The sequence below is a fragment of the Rhinolophus ferrumequinum genome, chromosome 2 (genome assembly GCF_004115265.2).
Source record: "Rhinolophus ferrumequinum isolate MPI-CBG mRhiFer1 chromosome 2, mRhiFer1_v1.p, whole genome shotgun sequence".
Classification (NCBI taxonomy): domain Eukaryota; kingdom Metazoa; phylum Chordata; class Mammalia; order Chiroptera; family Rhinolophidae; genus Rhinolophus; species Rhinolophus ferrumequinum.
Genome location: NC_046285.1, coordinates 2,048,800 through 2,070,174, shown reverse-complemented (window position 1 = coordinate 2,070,174; position 21,375 = coordinate 2,048,800). Strand labels below are relative to the sequence as shown.

The window sequence follows — 21,375 nt, the reverse complement described above, 5'->3', positions numbered from 1 at the left end:
TATAAAGAAATTTACAATCTAGAAACTTAGTGATATCATCAGTTTTTAGCTTAAACACAATCAACATGCATGTAAAAATACTGCTGACTCTTGATTAAAACGTTCATAGAAGATATTAGTGGCAAAGTTAAATCAAAAGAAGAGATAGTCTAAACCAATGTTTCAGATACTGTGTTTCCCCAAAAGTAAGACCTAGCAGGACAATCAGCTCTAATGCATCATTTGGAGCAAAAATTAATATAAGACCTAGTATTTTATATTATATTATATTGTGTTGTGTTGTATTACATATTATATTATAGAATATTATAGTATTTATAGTATATTATATTATACCCGGTCTTATATTATAGTAAAATAAGACTGGGTCTTACATTAATTTTTGTTCCAAAAGACGCATTAGAGCTGATTGTCTGGCTAGGTCTTACTTTTGGGGAAACACCAGGTACTATGTTTTGGAGAAAAAAAGAGACGTGAGCATATGTCATGAAAAATGGGTATGACATTAAATTTACATAATGATAGTTTGAACAAGGTCAAAAAAGTTTCTTTATTTCTTCCTCACAGGCTTTAATGTGAGTGTGTCTTAAACTTATTTCAGTCAGAGCATCTCATAGGACTCGGTTAAGGGGGTCACACTTCAGGAAACACTGTCGCAGGATGACAGCATAAGCCAAATGAAATCAGGTTTTTCCTACATATTTTATTTACACATCTCTGGAGAAGTTAATTATGCCTTTTATTTAAAATATCCCCTTAAAAATATAAGAGAATCTAAATTGTTAGTAAAATTTTACTTATCAAGGAAAAACAAATACTGCTCAGATTTTCAGACTTCTAAGATAACTTAGTGTACATGTAGAGCCAGTCACCTAGCAGAGTTAATCTCACCTTCTAAAAACAACCAACTGCTTAATCTGTGGGGTAAATTCAACCAATTATGAGTCCTTTCTTTAGTGTAAAGAGACCTAAAATTTTGTTGTGCACTCTCATGCATGATAGTCATACTTTGAACAAATAACATACCATCTCAAAAGCTTGATTTCTTTAACTATAAAGTACTATAAAGCATAAAGCTAGACTATATAAACTGAAATTTTTTAGCTCTAAATATGCTATTTTCCAATTCGTTACATTTAATATTTATTAAACAACATGAAAGAGTATTTTTTACAATATAGCTTACATATTTTCGAAATCATCATGAAGTATGAGTTCTGTTTGCACAACACTCCCTTAATTCCCCCTTATATTTATCATTTAAAACTTTAAATGTGAGATTTGTTTTGGTAAAAGGCAGATTTTTACGTCTGAAGTGTAACTATACTTAAAATACATCTATGTCTGTGGACTGGGGGAGAGGGACAATGGACCACAGCTTAGTCAAGTGTGAACACCCGAAAGCAAAGGACTACCATTCAGTCAGATGCAAAGCATGAACACACTAAGTCCTTTCAATTGTTAAGTATTTTCCAAAGCAAAGTTTAGCTTTAACATAATGAGAACAATGTTCCAGTGGACAAGCAGAAAGACATAATAACAATGACATCTAATAAATGTTCTTTAAGAAATTTTAATTATTTACCTGTAATGGACCCAAGATAGAACTTGTTGTATACATAAAAAAAAGACGAAGATAACTCAGAACATTTGCAAATGCAAAAAGCCCTTCTGCCACCAGCGTAGGATGGAATGCATCCCAGTCCTTCCGATCAGCAAAGTCATGAAACTAAGGGTAGGAAGAAAAAGCCAAAAGTAAACAGCTCTCGATTTAGGAAAATAAAAACAAATATTTGATTGTTGAAAAAATTACTTTAATTATGTCTCCTAAGGGATCTCCATTTATGTTTCATAAAGTTCTCTTCTTTAAATACAAATAACATTTTTTTAACTAAATAAAAGATTCCTACATAGGTGAGGCAATATCAGTAACTCTATATGAGGTTTCAGCAGAAACTCTTAGGTTTTTAAAAAAATGTCATTAAATTTTTTATGAATGAAATGTTTACTGGTTTTTTTTAAATCCCATTAGACAAACTTTAAGTACCTTTGCGTGTCAATTACTGTATTGTGCCGTGTATAATGTGCTCCTGTGTATAATGTGCACCCATGTTTTTGGCCCAAACTTTCAGGAGAAAAAAATGTTTCATTTTAATTTTTTTATTTTCTTAGTAATTTTGCAACTCTGGTCATTGAACATACCAAACAACCATGTTCCATACTACCGATTACTTAAAGGAATAGATTTCTTAAATAAAGTAAAATGATGTAAGATAACCAGTTTGCTTTCTCTATAGTCTATACATTTGTCAAAAAGCAGAAAATATTGTATCTTTTATATCCTTGAATGTGACACCTCAGAAGAATTCTAAACTCAAGTTTTCAACAAAGATAGTTAACATAAAATCTATTACATTTTCTAGGCTTGGGGGAGTTTAAATCTTTATAAACGCAAAATTATGTCTGTAAGGCTAGATTTGTGCCCAATTCTAAATTCAAAAATACAGGCATCAGAAAAATAATTACATTTACATCACTTTTTAAGCTATGTAACATCATAATCATGATTTGGAATGTGTAAAACACTAATAATGAATTCCATTCAGATAAACTTGTTTTTGTGGCAGATGTAAGTATCATGAGAATCAATGTAAGTAACTTGGTGTTTCCATTGGAAGTATACACAGGTTAATCAGATACACAAGCCTAGCTCAGATCTAAGGATTCGGCATTTGGGAGAAAGAAAATGCCTAGACTGACCTGGATTTCAATCCAGTCTTGGTTTCTGACTGTGTGGTCTTGGACAAGTTATTTAATATTTCTGAGCTTCGTTTTCCTGATTTGCAAAATGGGGATAAGGACATCTGTCTCAGAGTCTCTTTGAGGATAAAATGAGATAAAGTATAGCAAGTGTCCGGGGGGCCTGGCACATAGTAGGTAACCGACACTGAACGACAGTCAGCTAACACCCTTCACACTACCAGAAGGGAAGGGAGGAAATAGTGTATGGTTCCCTCGTACAGGGACCAGTGGAAACGGAAAACACACCAGATACAGATTTGAGCCAAAACAAGTCTGAGTTCGGTTCCCAAACCTCAGGTTTTTCCTGAATAAACTCCATTTGTGCCTCCAACTGACATAGTTAACAGTCACCTTGTTGTGAGCAACCACTTTGAGGGCAAAGGTCGCCAAATACAGTGAAGTCATGACAAAACTGAGCTGATTACGAGATTCCTCTAGAAAGTTTTCCAGCCCTTCATACCAGAGTCTTTTAATGTCTGACCAAATCATCCCTAAAAAAAAGGAAGAAAAAAAATCAGATAGAGCTCTCTTCATTCAATAATAAACTAAAAAATACTTTAAGGCTCAAAGTATTAAATAAAACCCTTGCATCAGCCATAGGATCATTCAGAAGAAAGAAACAACTTCTTGGTAAAAACAAATTCTCAAAATTTGAAGGAAAATAACCTTAAGTTTCATATGATAGTATATTTCCCAGAGAGGGATTTTAATAAGTGAGGTCAAACGAGCCTAAGAAAACAAATAAATTGATGTCACACACACACACACACACACACACACACACACACCCCCCCAAAGGCTCAGTTCCTGATCCCTTTCTCTATCTACACTCACTCCTATGGTGCCCTCATCCAGTCTAGTCTAATGGCTTTAAGTATCATTAATGTGGCAATCTTTCAAATTAGTATCTCTAACCCTCTCTCTTAAATTCCACTTATGTAGGTACTTGCCACTCCACGTCTCCACGCGATGTCCTCACATGTCCAAGCTGGACTCCTAATCCCTGCCCCACAATTCGCTGCACTGGAAGACTTCCCCATCTCGTTTAATGGCAATGCCATCCTTCCGGTTGCTCAATCCAAACGTCCTTGAATCATCCTCGATTCACATTTCTTTAAAACCACACATTCAATGCAATAGCGAAACCTGTTGGCTCTACTTTCAAAATATATTTAGGAGCTAATCTTTCTCACTACCACTTCAGCTTCAAGCCACCATCCTTTCTTGCCTGGATTATTGAATATCCTACCTGGTCTCCATTCTTCTACCCTGATCTCCCTAAAATCCATCCTCCACACAGCAAGCAGAGTAATCCCTTTAAAATGCAAGTGTTATTGCTCTCCTCAAAACCCTGCAGTAACTCTCAGAGGGGAAAGGATGAACTGCAGGTAAAACCCTTTCTCCATGGGAACATAACCTCATGTTATCTATTACAGTGGTTTCCTTGGAAACACACTATGTTAAGAAAACCATGGAAGGACAGCAGTGTTGAATAGTATGAAAACAAGCACTGATTGGGAAACTGCATCTGGATTGGGCAGACTGGGAGGGAACTCACAGCCCCTGAGGTATGCACAGCTGGACGAGGTAGAAACAGGTTGGGAAACGCAGGCCTCAGCTTCTCTGTGTGATGCCCCTTACGAGTGTGCCTGTGGTGGTAGCTATATACTCTTGGACTTTGTAACACACAGTTCCTGCTACATCTGAGGTTTCTGTAGCTGGGGAAGCCCTCACCCACCCATACGACCTCATCCCATACAACTGAATATGCCCGCAAGGGGGCTGGGAAGTGGCCCCAAACTTCTGTAAGAAGTGCCAATAAAGATACATTTGAAGCTGTCAGGCTGTACTTCCAGTTTGTATCCTTGTGGTGCCAGGTTTGTACCTGGTGCTTCCTGTGAGGGTGGATGTCAGTGAGAACCCGAATCACTGCTGCTGATTGTAGGGGGCGGGCTCTGCACTGTCACATCTACCCCCCGCCCCTGCCTGTCACCCAGTCAAAACCACATGCCTCACAATGGCCTGCAAGGTCCTCCATTAGCTCTCCTCTCTGACCTAGTCTCTCATCAGCCTTTCCTTCAGCTGCTCCAGTCACACTGGCCCTCCTGGATTCCCAGCTGTTCTCGGAACACTCCAGACTCCTGCCTTCAGGCCTTTACACTGGCTCCTCCTCTGGATGGAAGCTCCTCCCAGGTACCCATTTGGCTAACTCGCTCCCTGCACATTGTTACCTGCGGCCTACTCTTACCACCTTTAAAACAGCAAACCCCATGCCCCCACGCCCAATCCCCCAACTCTGCTTCTTTCTTTCTTTTCTCTTAGTACTTATCACTTTCAAACATTCGGTATAGTTTACTTATTATGTCTATTATTAACTGTCTTCCCACCATTTTGGGGAAGCTCTTCAAAGGTAAGATTCTTTGTTTTACTAACCAATGTCCTAAATGTCACGAATAGTGCCTGATACATAATGGGTGTTCAAAAAATTTGCTAAGTGAATAAATATACACAAACAAAAAACAAACAAACAAAAAACCCCTCCCCCATTTTTTGGCCAGAGGTTCCTCCATAGTTATATATTCCTAGGAGTACCAGAGAACAGTAATATAATCCAAGATAGTTTTATGATACACTCCTTCATTAAGATATTTTTAAAAGATGATAAAGTAACAAAAGAATAGAGTATTGCAACATAACATGGATGGAGATCAAGTTAAGTCAATCAGAATCATTCTCTGCTTTACCAGACACAGAGTAATTCCCCTGAGAAACACATGGAGCATTCTTGAAAAACTGTTGATAACATCTTAATTACACAGCATCCACATTTTATGAAGAAAAACATTTAAAAGTATTTGCAGATCTGATAGGGAAAACTTCAAAAGATTCCACTTGGATGAGTTTCTATTTAAAATGAACAGATAAGGAGGGGTACTGGGAGGGGGGGATAAAAAATAATAAAAATAAGATAAACAGATTAAAAACTATCCAAAAATGTTAAACAAAATTGCCTACATTTTATTAACTTAAAACACTGTGACACTAAAACATTAAACCAAAAAAGATGCTTACAGAAATGTGTTTTATTTCTGTAAAACGAAAATTACATCTAAAGGGAACTCGGCAAAAATTACAACATTAATTGGAGAAGATTTCTGATCAAAAAAGGCAGACACACGAAAAGTAAGTTGCAGCATCTGTGCAATATCCCACACCAAAAATAAAGCTAATACAGTTGGCGTATTTCATATTTCTGAATTGCACTGGAAAAACAAAATAATTTGAAACTATTATAAGCAATGCAATCCTTACATAAACATGTACTATACCTTAGGGTCCTTTTTGTTTTTGTTTTTTAGAATTAGTAACTAACATTAGTGAGCCGTAATCCCATCATTTTGGGATTCCTCAAGGCTTGCTCCTAGGTCCTCTCCTCTTCTCATTTTATACTTTCTCAAGTGTCTCATCAATGCCCACAGTTTATTCATACATTGTCAACTCAAGCTTAGACTTCCTCTTGAGCCCCAACTATGATATCCAATTTGCCTGACTGACATCTCCTTCGGGTACCTTGAAGCCTTTTCAATTTCAGCAGATCCATAACCACTCAGGATCTATCCTCTCACAAATCCCCAAACCTATCACTCTTCCAATCTACCTATGTTGTTTAATAATCTCCCTCTCCTTCACCTCCCACATAATATGTATTTCCATGTCCTATGGGCTTTACTTTGTAACTATCTCTCGAATCTGTTCCCTTCTCTTTTTCTGTCACAACCACCCTAAGTCCGAGTCAGCATCACCTTTCTCTGGATTACGGCAACAGCCTCCTACGGCCTCCCTCCATTTACTCTTGCCACAGCCCTCTCTTTCTAACCCATTCTCCACACTATAGCCAGAATGAGCTTTCAAAAGGCAAATCTGATCATGTCACTCACCCAGAAACTTCAATGGTTTCCCACTGTTCTTAGTACAAAGCCAAAATCACTTAACGTAGCCTGCAGGCTGCCCGCCTGTTTTTACAGCTTCATCTTGCTCTCCTCGCTCCAGCCTTCACTCATGCCCCCTGGGTACCATGCTTCCTCTTGCCATGGGATCTCTTTTCTATCAGCTTGGAATCCTTCCCTCTTCCAACTCTGCTAGTTGATTCCTATTTATCCATCAGATCTTAGCTCATTTATCACTTCCTCAAGATAGCCTTTCCAGTCTCCTTGACTAGGTAAAATGACCTTATAAATATGCTTATTCTCCTAACTCCACGGCCTTTACTTACCAGCACTTAACGCATTTGAGATTTTAAACTTTATATGTGTGATTCTCAAGTTATTGTGTTGTTCCTTTTTTTTTTTTTTTTGCCTTAATTAGACCATAAGCTCTGTGAGTGTTGGGCCTTATATGTTTCTTCTTGTATGTGAACAAAGTAGGTATACAACATTTTTTAAAATATGTTTTTATAGTTGTTCTGTTATATTCTAATAGTAAAATATTAAGTCAAAGGATACCGTTAATATTCTGCGCAATTCATCAACACATTGCTTCCTTTTTCCTACCTTGCTTTTTATAATGTAGCCCTACTTTTTTCTGGAGGACTAAGGAAACAAACAAACGTATAGAAGTCAGTCATCATGAGTCAAAAGTCACTGTGCTCACTGCATGAAATAATAAGTTGAAGGAGTGCCTTTAAACAGCAGGCAAATGGTTCCTAAATGTTCACTGAGAGCACATTCAGATCTACACATTGAAGGATGCCAGAGTGATCCAATCACGTAACAGGCTTAGGAGATGTCCTTGGCAAGGATTATTCAGATCTAAGTGGTATAAAGCTGTGCTGAGAAAAGTAAAATTATTCCAGGAATTTTACTGGCTTAACTCACATTGCACTCTTCTACTGAGGCAGACTATGGTTAGAAAATCAATCATATCGTGTGTGTGTGTGTGTGTGTGTGTGTTCAATAATGTTTTTGAAAACACGGCCATCATAATGAAAAGGAATAGCCGTAGTTTTACCATTTTTGTGAAATTCAATGACAGCAGCATATTTATGCTGTCCAAAGAGTGGTTACGACTCTGAGTTCAATGAGTTCTTCCTCACTGCTAAGAAATATAACTTTAATTTGATTTCTATACAGACTTGGGTAAATTGAATTTTATTTGCAAAACAAAGAAAATATTATTTCTTCCTCACTAGCATTTAAACAATAGGTTATAAATAAACAATATAAAATTTCCTTTCTTTGTGACTAAGGTATACACAACAATCTTTCAGAAGTTTAAATAAATAGAGGGAAAGTGCTTCTTAGAGATTCCTTTCAGCCTAATATTTTTTAACCTATTCAAATAATAGTATAAACAATTTTCACATTGGGAACACCTACAACAATGCAATTTGCAACTATCTATGATAAAGTACAAATTATTTCCTAAACTATTAAATTTTAGATAAAATGGCAGAAACACAAGAAATGTTAACAAGAAGAAATTATTTAATTCTCTTTAAACTAGAGTTCAGATGTGTATCATTTTATGTAGATAGAGTTATCTACCTAATTTTAAACATTAATGCATCATGGATTGCAAACAGCTAAAAGTAAAACACATTAAAATCAAGTTACTTGAAATTAACTAATTCCCAAATAAAACTAAAAATCCCAAAATACACAAATTCTTTTTAAAGCTGAAGAACTAAAGGTGAACATTTTATATTAACTCATCTCAAATTATTTAATTGAAACAATCCAGAACATAGTAATCGATCAGTGCCTTATACCACTGAAGACTAAATTTCAATACCTTTTTACCCCATAGCAAATAGAAAGATAAGTGGGAAATGCTCAGGCTAAAAACAAGTTGAAGATCCAGAGGGAAACAAAGGAGCTGTCATTAAAAGCCCATCAAAAGACAATGCGATTATACCTGAACTCCTCACCTTCCCTGCCACCAAAAAAGGGCAAGGGCAGCAGAAGGTCATTTAAAATATTTATTATACAGCATAATACTTATAAAAAGCAATTTTCAGAAAGTAAGATGTCTTATGTATTTTTTAAAAACCTGTAATTTCTCAAGAGATCTAGCTATCATTACGAAGAACTGATTTAGAGTGAGTCACCAGGGAATATGTAGCTACAATAGTTCACTGGTTCTTAAAAGGAAAACTAATGATATAAGAAAGCAAAATAGTTAACTCTTAAAATGCAACTGAATATAAAATATATTACATTTCAAAGTATCTGAGAATAGGTTCAATCTCTTATATCAAAAAAGCATCCATGAGAAAAATTTGTTTTTCTAACAATCATGAACAATTTCAGAGACCGAGAATAAAACCACTGTACTTCCACATAATTAGGTAAAATAATAAATAAGGTCTCTGCTTCCTTATCATCGAGTTCAGGAACATTATCTTTACAAAAATGTTAGTTCAGTCTTCAATGATCATGGAAGTGTTCAAATTCCTGCTGTGTAAACAGTGTAAAATTACAAAGTGAACACAGATATTTATGACGCCACCAAGCAAGGGAGAATGAATAGGCCAAATAAAGGCAAAACCTTTCAAACGAACTTGATACTTACCAATAATCCACAGTATGAGAAGATAGTCTATTCTTTCGAGGGCTGGCCCCATTGTGTTTTTCTTATCCTCATTGTAGACAAGAGAGTATAGGTTTAGTAACAGCAGGAATGTGAAATATGATGCTCCATGGATAATAAATTTCATAAAAGGTGTATGAATGATTCTGCCAAACTGAGACTTGGGAGCTATCAAATAGCACAGTGACAACACTGGCCAAAAGATGCCAACTGTTAAAACAGTTATTATCTTCTTACAGGTGGGCTTCCGTCGGTAACCTGACATCTGTCCAAACCAAACAGTGTTCAGGAACTGCTGGCAGTTAGACTGGGAAACAAACTGAGAAGGAGCACACACAGACAGAGAAATGTAAAATAAAACCTGTGAATAGTATCTGATAATACCATTATTTAACTGATATTCACAGTTTTAATAACACTGTTTCTTTTATTTTTCTAAAAAATAGGGAATGCTTCACGCATTTGCGTATCATCTTCGTGCAGAGGCCAGGCTAATCCTCTCTGTATTGTACCAGTTTTAGCACATGTGCTGCCAAAGTGAGCACAATAATAGTTTAAAATCAATTTTAGACAGTCCACAGAGCTTTTTTTTCTTTCTTACATGTAATAAAGAGTATAAAGGTTAAGAGCATAGACTCTGGAGCTGGATTACCTAGACTCAAATCCAGGCTTTGCCACTAGTTAAATATCCTAAGTAAGTTTTTAAACTTCTCTAAGCCTCGAATTTCCTTTCTGTAAAATGGGAATAATAGTATCTACTTCATAAACTTGTTATAGGATTGAATGTAAAGCTGCTAGAACAGTGCCTGGTTCAGAGCAGGCACTACTGAGTATCAGTGACCATCACGAGCCTACTTTGCCATTTTTCAACATTCAATTTATAAAGACTCATAATAATGTTTGTGAAATTTCAAAGTTAACAAACACAGTCCACAAAAAAAGACTTTAGTCTACAAAACTAACGATCTCAGTTATAAGAAACCAAGATGCCAAGAGAGCAAAGCAATTATAGAAAAGCAATCAAAGTATGAACATCAGACATATTTGTGATGCATAAGAACACTGAGAATTTAAAATGCACTAAAGATACTCTTAAATCTGCTTACAACTGAATTCTGTGTGAGAAGAAAAGGAAAGATATTCCCAGAGAAGAAGGACATTCTAGTTCAAATACATAAATTAATTTACCAAAGTTTACAAAGCTGCTTGGTTTACAAATTCCAAGAAGCAGTATTTTCCCAATACGTATAGATGCTCACGCTGTGAAGTTAATGTAAGGATTCTGATAACTGGACATAATGATGTGATCAGGTATGAAACTGCAAAGTAAAGCGTAAGTGATCACAGTATCATTCAGGTATCTGAATAATATTTGATCACTCTTCTGTTTCCAAATGATTTATCCTGAAATCAATATAATTTGTAGAATGTAATTTGTAGAATACAACACTATAGTAAAAAACTATTGTTGTTTCTGTTGTTGTTTATTGTGCTTATCAAGAAATTTCTTAATATGCTATACTTTTTTCTGGCACTTCATTCTTTATTCTGCTCAAATTCAGGTGTTCTGAGGGAATCTTAATTTGTCCTTCAAGATGAAATAATGGAAAGAGAAATAGCCTTTCCTCCAATCAATTCCCCAGTGTAGTAGCGTCCCAAACTTAGTGGTTTTACCCCTCCCCCAAATATCCAAACAATCTCAGGACAGTTAGCTGTCTTTGCCATCCTTTATATAAAGATGATTCCATTAACATTAATGCTGAATGTGCAATTGGAAAATTTCTAAGTCTGTCGTGGATTTAAAACGTAGACACAATTTTTTGGATACTCTTTAAGAAGTGGACTATCAGTGTGCCCTGTGTTTCCATTCAATAAGCTTATGATTGCTTTAACCAGTAGGTTCTGGAAGAAGTGATGCTATGTAACTTCTAAAGGTCAGTCGTAAAAGGCCGTGCAGCTCCCACTCTGAGGACCACTTGCTGTAGGAGCCCTAGAGTGCCATGTGAGACGTCCTGCTCCCCTGAGGCCGCCTTGCTGTGAGGAAGCCCAGGTTTCATGCAGGCTCGGCTCAGCCTTCAAGGCTTCTCACTCTACAGACTGTATTTAGCTACAATATGATGACGCCAGGAGAGCCAGATTCGACTCCATTATCACGTCATGAGCCTCTCTGACTTGACATTACACAACAAGTGAACAAATAACAACAAGGAAACATAATATCGGATACTCTATTTTTAAACAAAAAGGTACTATTACTATAGACGGAGCTATTATTTCCAGATATAGAAAACAAACTATGATAGACAAAACGCAAGATGGAAACTTCATTATGAAGTTACTGATGACATCAGATCTTATCTGCATAGCCACTATTTTGTAAAAAGATTAAATTAATATCCCTATTACAATATTAATTGTTAAAAATAATAGCAACCACCACTGAACACTTGATGCTAGTACTCATTATACTAAACTCTTTAAATATATGTGTATCCTGATTTAATTCTTAAAATTAAGTCCAGACAAATTCAGTAACTTTCCCAGGGACACAGTTTTCCTGAAGCAGAACTAGAATCTCAAGCTAGATGTGCTGCTCCAAAGACATCAGACTACCGTGGAGGAAATAACTTAAAAATATCACAGAAAACCTCATACCTCCTTTTGGTTATATTTGATAGCAAGCTTGAGACGACTCAAATTCATTCTTTCTTCTAGTAATCCCCGTTTGTCCAGGGGCTCATCACTAGATGTATGGTTTAGAATGACTTCCAATTCACGTGAATTCCGGGCTTGTGCAAGCAAATCTTTAGCAAACATTTTACACTGCCGGGCTAGTTCCTCATAATCACTCCTGCAAAATGCAACGGTGGATTATTAGAAATGTCACTTCCATTTTCTATTTAAGCTATTTGCATTAGAAAATGCCTACTCAGCAATATTTTAGTTCCGACAGTGATACACAAAATCTGAAGTCATCCTGTGCTGACATCAAAAGAACCTACTGGTGCATTAATTCTCCACAGCTTTGGAGAAAACTGTAACACAATTATGTTCTGTGTTCACACCGATAATCTTATACGAGCACAGTATTTCCTTATATATACTGATTTCCTAGAAATTCTGATAATATTTATCAACCAGTTTTTCACTTAACTCCTTTGCCCTTATTCTCTATAAGTTTGGTAGAAAACTTCCTTTTATATTACTTATCTAAGCAATTGATGATAATATCTTAACGCTATCCAATAAATATTATTACATAGTTTTTAACTAAAAGTTTTTTTAATAATAGTCTTCAATATGTTTATGCTACTTCTAATCTTAAAATAGTATTTCGATTCACTTTTAAAGTGTTCATTTGAACAAAATACATCTTAGAAAAAAGATACTGTAACATGCCTAGTAAAGAATTCTCTTTCAGAATCACTGTTCTTTGAAACTTAAGATTTAATTCTTGTTAAAGGCAGGCCTAAATCAATTTGTGAGAAACAAAAAAGTTTTAGTGGATAACTCTTTTCAAAAATATCAATTACATAAAATATATGATTGAATGTAATAACAATAAAGTTAGAAATAATTATCAGTCAATTGGACCTCAGAAAATAATTTTTTATTGAATTTTTTTTAAAGGGAAAATAGGAAGATTTCCCATTAATTAATTTTCCTATACAATGGGGTTTTCCATGAACTGGCTGCATAAAAATATAACTCAAAGAATTAATAGCTCTTTCGTAGACGCTAACATTTTTCTCATCCATTCTTTGGTTTCCTACGTAACCAAAATACCTAAGAATAAATAGCTGTATTTCTTTAACAAATGAAGTGTTACCTGCTTCTTAGTCTAGGAACTAACTGCAGATGGGAACATTCTTCAAAAGTGTATATTATTACAAAGATATTTCATTTTCAGAAGATAAATACTGTAAGACCACTAGATTCAAAGGTAAAATTAATACATTTTATATTTGCTTAATCTCTAATAGATTACTGAAAAACTAATAAATAGCTGTACAGTTTCGATGGAAATGTAGCCGACTAGACACAAGGAATCCTGTGTTCCTTACTTTCTGCTCTTACTTCCTTACTTTCTGCTCTTACTTACTGCTCTTACTTTCAGTGTCCACTCTGTTCCTAGTTAGATGCTGGTGTAAGACATCTAACCTACGCGATCACATCCCTGCCTAAAAACAAGGGGTCCTAGAAATGGATTCTGTGGTAACTTCCAAATCTAACTTTATTATTCTATGATTACGATATAACCATAGCAGTTGCTTCAAATCCTTTTTGAAAGGCTTTGAATGAATTCTATTTTAGATGGTATTCTTGATAGCTGTGTTCTTGATAGCTGTGAGTTCTAGAAACTTTATTTTATATGGTAACTCAGAACTCCAATTATAAGATTATAATAGAAAATTCTTCATATTTAAAGGAATAATTTATTAACAGCCTCGTGTGCTAATAGTTAAAAGTAGCAACAAGTTACATTTTCACCATGTTCATCCAAGACTCTGTCATTTCAAGTTTAAAAAAATTTTAATTTGCCCAAATTAAAATACAGTGATTACAAACTGGAAAACTTATAAGTAGTTTAAAAAAGTTTCTAGAACTCACAGCTATCAAGAACACACTATGTACTGCTATAAAGGCAAAAGAAAATCACGGGCTTCTTTCTGCCCTCCCAGGGAGAAATATGAATTTTCCCAGTCTTAGCAAGGCACTGGAGGAGTGCAACATAAGACATGAGGCTCCCACATCAGCTGGACATGAAAGAAGAGGTAGGATCAGGTGTCCCCCAACCCTGAGACCGCACAGCTGGGACTGGCAGGAAATCTTTTTTTTTTAAGTTAAAGTTTATTGGGGTGATAATTGTTAGCAAAGTTACATAGGTTTCAAGTGTACAATTCTGTAACACATCATCTATATATCACATTGTGTGTTCACCACCCAGAGTCAGTTCTCTTTCCATCTTGATCACTTCCTCCTCCTTTGGAGGGCCCCAGGGTACTTTTATAAGGGAAAGTCTCAAAGCTTTTGCTCAAGTTGACCAAATGTAGTTTTCTAAGGATTTTTAATGTTTAAATCAATAGTTTAATACCTGCTTTTTCTAAAGTCTTTTTTCCCCTCCAGCTTACTTCTTTAAGGGAAGACGATAACAGTGATTCTTTGGGTATACAAAGTGCCAGAATTACACTTAACTGTTAGTTTCAGAAGAAAACTCAGACGCGGTATTCATCCCTCTTGACCAGTAGCATTTTATTCTTATGTCTACACGTTATGTTTCTCCTAATAGAAACTCTCACCGAACAGCGAAAAGGGAATGAGTCTGTGTGTGTGAAAGATCCCTGACATACATAAAGTATTCCATACACTTCTGAAAGTTATGAAGCATCACGCTCCAAGGATGATTATGGAATGTGGGAATGGGAGGGGGGTTGTACAGAGAGCAGTTATAATAAGTCTGCTCTTGCTCTAGGCCATCTCCCCCGCCCCAAACTAATCTTCACACTGCCCCAGCAGGGATTTAAGGGCAGAGGGCAGACAGGAAGGAGTGACCTAAGAAGAACCAGGGTCTATTCCACTGAGGGAGAAGGAAATCCCAAGTAGGTGGCAATAAGGTCTGGTCATCTTGGATCAAATGTAAATAAATATAAATTATAATTTGGCCTGTGAAAAAACTAAAGCTGAAAAGGTTTTATTTTTTTTTTAAAAAAAAGATATAATTCATAATTTCCATTCATTCCCACCTGAATTCCACCTCCACAAGGCTTAGTTCTTTTAAATCAGCACTAAGTTCAAATGCTCTCAGTATGGGATCCTCCTCTGTTAACATTATTAGAGCTGGACTGGCCAAACAACGATATATATCAAGACGAAACCTGTGATAAAATTTGATTCCACAATATGAAATAAAAGTATTATACACATATGATTAGTACTTGTAATCCACAATTTTCATAAATTTAAAATTATAGTATCATGAAATCAGAAGAAAATAAAGCCAATATAATATACTTATTACAAGATAACCTGAATAAAAAGACTTTAAAAATATTTTCAGAAAGCATTTGAGATCTCGCTCCCTGGCACATGTCATCAGTTTGACTCAAATAAACTCTTATAAAAAGTCTAAATAAATAAATAAATAAATAGATAAGAAAACAAATAAATTTGAGATATAAATATTGAAACATTTTATATCTATTGCTTCTGTTTTATTCTTTTCATATTCATAATTCATAACTGTTTTATTTCTTTTCATATTCAAAATTTTGTATTCTTCAATGCAATTTAAAATTTTTCTATTCCTGAATCCAATATTATTTTAAATGAAATATGTTCTTATGATGTGGATGATTATTAAATTTTTCTTCCCCCAGTGATAAGATCACTTTAATATGCTATAATGCCATGTACGTATACACACACACACACACACACACACACACACACACACACATATCACGTGACTCATTCAACCAGGTTATTTTATTTTAAAGATGTTTCAAATCTTAAGAATGAAACCATGCATTTATTCATTATCTCTAGCTACCAGAGTAGTCCCTTTATCTTCTGTAAACTAATTAATGTTCATATTAAATATCTGAACAGAAACCAAACCAGAAAAATTTTGCTATAATGCTTACATTTATAAATATATAATTCTTAATTTCTAAATTTGGTAGATATTACATAACGTATATTTTTCTTTCAAATATAAATTTAACACATGCTTGTTATTAAAAAAGGAAGCAGTTTAGAAACAGATGCTCCCCAATTCTCTTCCTTCCATTAATTCTACTCCTCAAAGATAGTTACATTTCAGAGAACTGTGAATATCCTTCCTGATATCTTCTATTCACACAGAAACATAATCAGACATACTATGTAAAGGGACAACTCTTTGTATGTCACTACATATAGAGTCATCTCATTATTTCTGAAAATTAGATGGTTTTCCATTTTATGGTGGTCCACCGGATCTCCATTAATGGAAATTTAAGCTGCCTCTAATGTTTTACTTCTATAAATAATGCAGCAATGAATATTGTTTAGTTCATATATCCTTTACACACTTAGAATTCCTAGATAAAAATGGCATGTGTATTTTAAATTTTGATGCCTATTTCCAAAGCACTAATAAGGAGAGCTTGCTTCCTCCCACATCTTCATTAACACTTTGCCATGCTAACAGATGAAAAATGGAATTTTAGAGTTATTTTACTTTGAATTTCTTTAGAAGCATAAGCATCCTTTCATGTTTACTATCTATTTATACTTCTTCTGTGAATTGCCTGCTCATTTTCATTAACCTATTTTTCTGGTGATTTTTAAATCTTTTTTAAAAATCAATTTGTAAAATCTTTTTTACATATCAAAGAAATTAGCCCTCTGTCTAGTCAAAAGTATCTTAAATACTTTTTCCCAGTTTATTGTTTGCCTTTTGTACTTTGTTTACAGTGAAGTTTTTCTATATGGAAGTTTAAAATTTTTATTTAAACAAGCTTATTGAAATAGTCCTTATTTACCTTACAAGTTTCATGTCTTACTTAATACAAAAGTAGAGATTATGTAAGCCAAAAAACAAAGAGAAGAACAAAGCGCTCAAAAAAATGAACAGAAATTCAGAGAAGTGGAATACTATTAAGTATAACAATATACTCGTAAGGGGAGTACCAAGAGAGAAGAGAATGGAAAAAAAAAATATTTTTGAAAAATGGCTAAAATCTTACCAAATTTATTGAAAAACAATAAACCTGCACATCCAAGAAACTCAACAAAGTCCAAATAGAGACCCACAAACATGGCAAGTATGCTAAAAGTAAAAGACAAGGAGAAAAACCTTAAAAGCAACAAGAGAAAAAAGATAAGTCACTTACAAGGGAACCTCATAAGACTAACAGCTAAATTCTCAGCAGAAACAATACGGGCCAGAAGGCAATGGGATAATATATTCAGAGCGCTCAAAAAAAAAAAAAAAAGCAAGAAAAAAAACCCAAAACCTGTCAACCCCAAATCCTATATCCAGCAAAGCTACTATTCAAAAATTAAGGCAAAATAAGAAATTTACCTAGTAAACAAAAACTGAAAGAATATGTTGTTAGCAGACCCGTCTTACAAGAAATACTAAAGGAAGTTCCTCAGGCTGAAAGCAAGTGATGGTAATTCAAGTCCACATGAACAAAGAACACAGTAAAATTAATTATGTAATTATAAAGGACACTATAAATGCATATTTTTTCCATTCATCTCTTCACTGATTTAAAAAGCAATTATTAAAAAAGGCAATTATATAATGATATATATCTATAGATATCTATATGTAATGTATTGTTTGGCCTATAACACAGAAAAATGTAATATACTTGCACATTTAATATATTTGCCAATAATAGTATAAAGTAGGTGAGTGGAATTAAAGCTGTAATAGGCTCAGGAAATGATGACAGACAGTAAAGTAATAAGTATAACAATACATTGTTGGGTTTGCAACATTAATAGATGTAATATTATAACAGTTATGTCATTAAAGAAAGGAAAAGAGAATACAGCTAGATGTACAGGAGTAACATTCTATATAATTTTAGAATTAAGCCAGTATAAATCTGAAGCTGATTCTGATAAGATGTATATGGTAAGCCCTGGGACAACCAGAAAAAAAAGAAACCCTAGAAAATTCATTAATGAAATTAAAATGCTACATTAGAAAATATATATTCAATGCGAAAGAAAGCACTAATAAAGGAATAGAGAAACAAGAGACATGAGACATATAGAAAACAAAAAGAAAAATGACATATGTGCATACAATTATATCAATACCATTAAATGTGAATGGCTTAAACAATCCAATCAAAAGGCAGAGGTTGTCAGACTAGATTAAACAAAACATAATCCAACTATATGTTGTCTGTAAGAGACACACTTTGGATTCAAAGACACAAACAGATTGAAAGTAAAAGTCTGGAAAAAGATCTATCACGCAAAGAGCAACCACAGGAAAGCTGGGGTAGCTATAATATCAGATTTAAAACAAAAAAAAGTTACTAGCAATAAAAAGGGACATTTTATAATGCTAAATGGGTCTATCCATCAGGAAAATATAACAATTATAAACATGTATGGAACTAAAAAGAGAGCACCAAAATACACGAAGAAAAATTGACAGAAATGGAGAAATTGATAACTGAACAATGAGAGTTAAAGACCTCAATACCCCACTTTCAATTATGGATAGAACAACTAGACAGAAGATCAACAAGGAAATGGAAGAACTGAACGACACCATTAACCAACCAACTAGGTGTAACAGATATCTATCTATAGGACACTCCATCTTACAAGGACACATTATACATTCTCATACATTCTGAGATCTAATATTCATCTCCAGGAACTGATAGAACACATAGACAGAAAACCAGTAGGGACAAGGATGACTCAAACACTATAAAACAATACACATATGATCAAACTGAAATTTCTGGCATACTCACCTTAAAACAACAGAATACATATTATTTCAAAAGTACATAGAATGTTCTCCACATTAGACCACATGTGAGGCCACAGAACTAGTCTTAATACATTAAAAAAAGAATGAAATCATACAAAGTACATTCTCCAAATAAAGCAATGTTTTCTTAGCTATGATACCAAAAAAGAGATAACTGGACTCCATCAAAATTTAAAACTTTTGTGCTTCAACGTACAATTTTAAAAATTGTTTAAAAACTAATAGGATGGGAAAAAAATATTTGCATATCATATACCTGATGAGAGACTTGTATCCAGAATATATAAATAACACCTACAATTCAGCAAAAAAACACATAACCAATTAAAAACTGCAAAAGAGATTTGAATAGACATTATCTCCAAAGAAGATATACAAATGACCAGTAAGAACCTGAAAGATACTAGTTATATGAAATATCTAGAACAGGCAAATCCGTAAGAACAGAAAGTAAATTTAGTGGATTCCTGGGGCTGGAAGAATGACTGCTAATGGGTATGCGGTTTCTTCATGAAGTGATAAAAATGTTCTGCAATTCATTAATGATGATCAGTGCATAACTTTGTGAATATCATAAAAGGATGAATTTTATGGCATGTGAATTATATCTCAATAAAGCTGTTATTTAAAAAATACAGTATATTCTTCAATCACAACAGAATTAAATTAGAATCACCAGTAGCAAAAAGTCTGGAAAATCCTCAAATGTGTGAAAGTACAACACACTTTAAAGTAAACCACAAATCAAAAAAATTGAGCAGACAAACCACAGGCTAGGAGAAAATGTTTGCAAAATACCTACCTGATAAAGTACTGTTACATAAAAATATACAAAGAACTCTTAAAACTCAACAATAAGAAAACAAACAACCCAGTTAAAAAACAGGCAACAACTATACACAATAGCCAAGACATGGAAACAATCGAAATGCCCATCGGTAGACAATTGGATTAAGAAACTGTGGTACATTTATAAAATGGAATGTTACGCAACCATAAAGAAGAAGGAAATCTTACCACTTGCAAAAATATGGATGGACCTAGAGAACATTATGTTAAGTGAAATACGTCAGACAGAGAAAGACAAATACCATATGATCTCACTTATATGTGGAATCTAAAGAAAAGAATAAGTGAATGAACTAATTAGAAACAGTCTCAGAGACATAGAGGAAAAACTGAGGGTTGCTAGATGGGGGTGGGAGTGGGGATAAGGAGGAATATGAGGGGATTAGAAAGCACAGCCAGTAACCACAAGATTGCCACAGGGATATGAAAGTCAATTTGGGGAATGTAATCAATAATGTTGTAAAGATTTTGCAGGGTATCCGATGGACACTTGTCCCATTAGGGAGACCACCTCAGGGATGATGTAGACGCCTGATCACTGCACTGTACACCTGAAGCTGAAGCTGAACAATAACGAATGTCAACTATAATTTTATACACACACACACACACACACACACACACACACACACACAGTTACAAGAAACAGAGTACAGCATTAGGAATAGAGACAGTGAATATGTAATGGCTGTGTGCGATGCCAGAGGGGTAATGGATGGGGGGAGGGGGTTGTCACAGTGTGAGGGATATAAATGATAAATGTCTAATTATTACGTTGTTTTGTGCACCTGAAACTAATAAAAACAATAAATAAATAAATGGGGGGGGAAACGAAAAAAAAAGAAAAAAATAACAAAAAAATACCTTACAAAGAAAGATATACATACAGCAAATAAGCATATGAAAAAAATGCACATCATATGTCACTGGCAAACTGCAATTAAAACAACGAGATACCACTACATACCTATTAAAGTGTCTAAAATCCAAAACACTTACAATACCAAATGCTGGTGAGGATGTAGAGCAATAGGAACTCTTACTCATTGTTGGTAGAAAAGCAAAATGGTGCAGGCACTTGGGGAGATAGTTTGCTGGTTTCTTACAAAACTAAAAATATTCTTACCATATGATCCAGCAATTACACTGCTTGGCATTTACCCAATGAGTTGAAAACTTATGTCCACACAAAAACCTGTACAAGAATGTTTATAACAGCTTTATTCACAATTACCAAAACTTGGAAGCAACCAAGATGTCTTTCAGTAGGCAAATGGATAAACTGTGGTACATTCATACAATGAAATATTATTCAGTGTTAAAAAGAAGTGAGTTATCAAGCCACAAAAACACTTGAAGGAAACTTAAATACATATTACTAAGTGAAAGATGCCAATGTGAAACGGTTACATATTATGACTCCAATTATAAGACATTATAGAAAAGGCAAAACCATGAGGAGAGTAAAAAAAAAAAAATCAGTGGTTGCCAAGGGCCTGGGGGGAGAGGGATAAGTAGGTACAATGTAGGGGACTTTTAGGACAGTAAAACTATAAATGGTGGCTACATATTCTTACACTTTTGTCAAAACCTTCAGAATGTAGAATACCAAGAGTGAACCC

At 34.5% G+C, this 21,375-nt stretch overlaps 1 protein-coding gene and 1 non-coding gene across 7 annotated transcripts in view; both read right to left on the bottom strand.

The window, feature by feature from the left end:
- The window catches only part of TRPC1 (transient receptor potential cation channel subfamily C member 1), a 64,864-nt gene that overhangs the window by 14,800 nt on the left and 28,689 nt on the right, over positions 1 to 21,375 (bottom strand). For 3 of the 6 annotated variants that reach the window (XM_033125469.1, XM_033125476.1, XM_033125514.1), the window contains 5 exons: positions 15,135 to 15,266; positions 12,046 to 12,241; positions 9,373 to 9,709; positions 3,049 to 3,293; positions 1,586 to 1,729 (listed from right to left, as the gene is read on the bottom strand). In XM_033125469.1, coding sequence (XP_032981360.1) covers positions 1,586 to 1,729; positions 3,049 to 3,293; positions 9,373 to 9,709; positions 12,046 to 12,241; positions 15,135 to 15,266 — 1,054 coding nt within the window. The remainder of the gene's footprint in view (positions 1 to 1,585; positions 1,730 to 3,048; positions 3,294 to 9,372; positions 9,710 to 12,045; positions 12,242 to 15,134; positions 15,267 to 21,375) is intronic. The other 3 variants (XM_033125485.1, XM_033125504.1, XM_033125494.1) reach the window with 2 other exon arrangements.
- On the bottom strand, positions 9,829 to 9,935 carry LOC117014843 (U6 spliceosomal RNA). Its single transcript, XR_004421623.1, has one exon. It is a non-coding gene; the product is annotated as a U6 spliceosomal RNA (small nuclear RNA).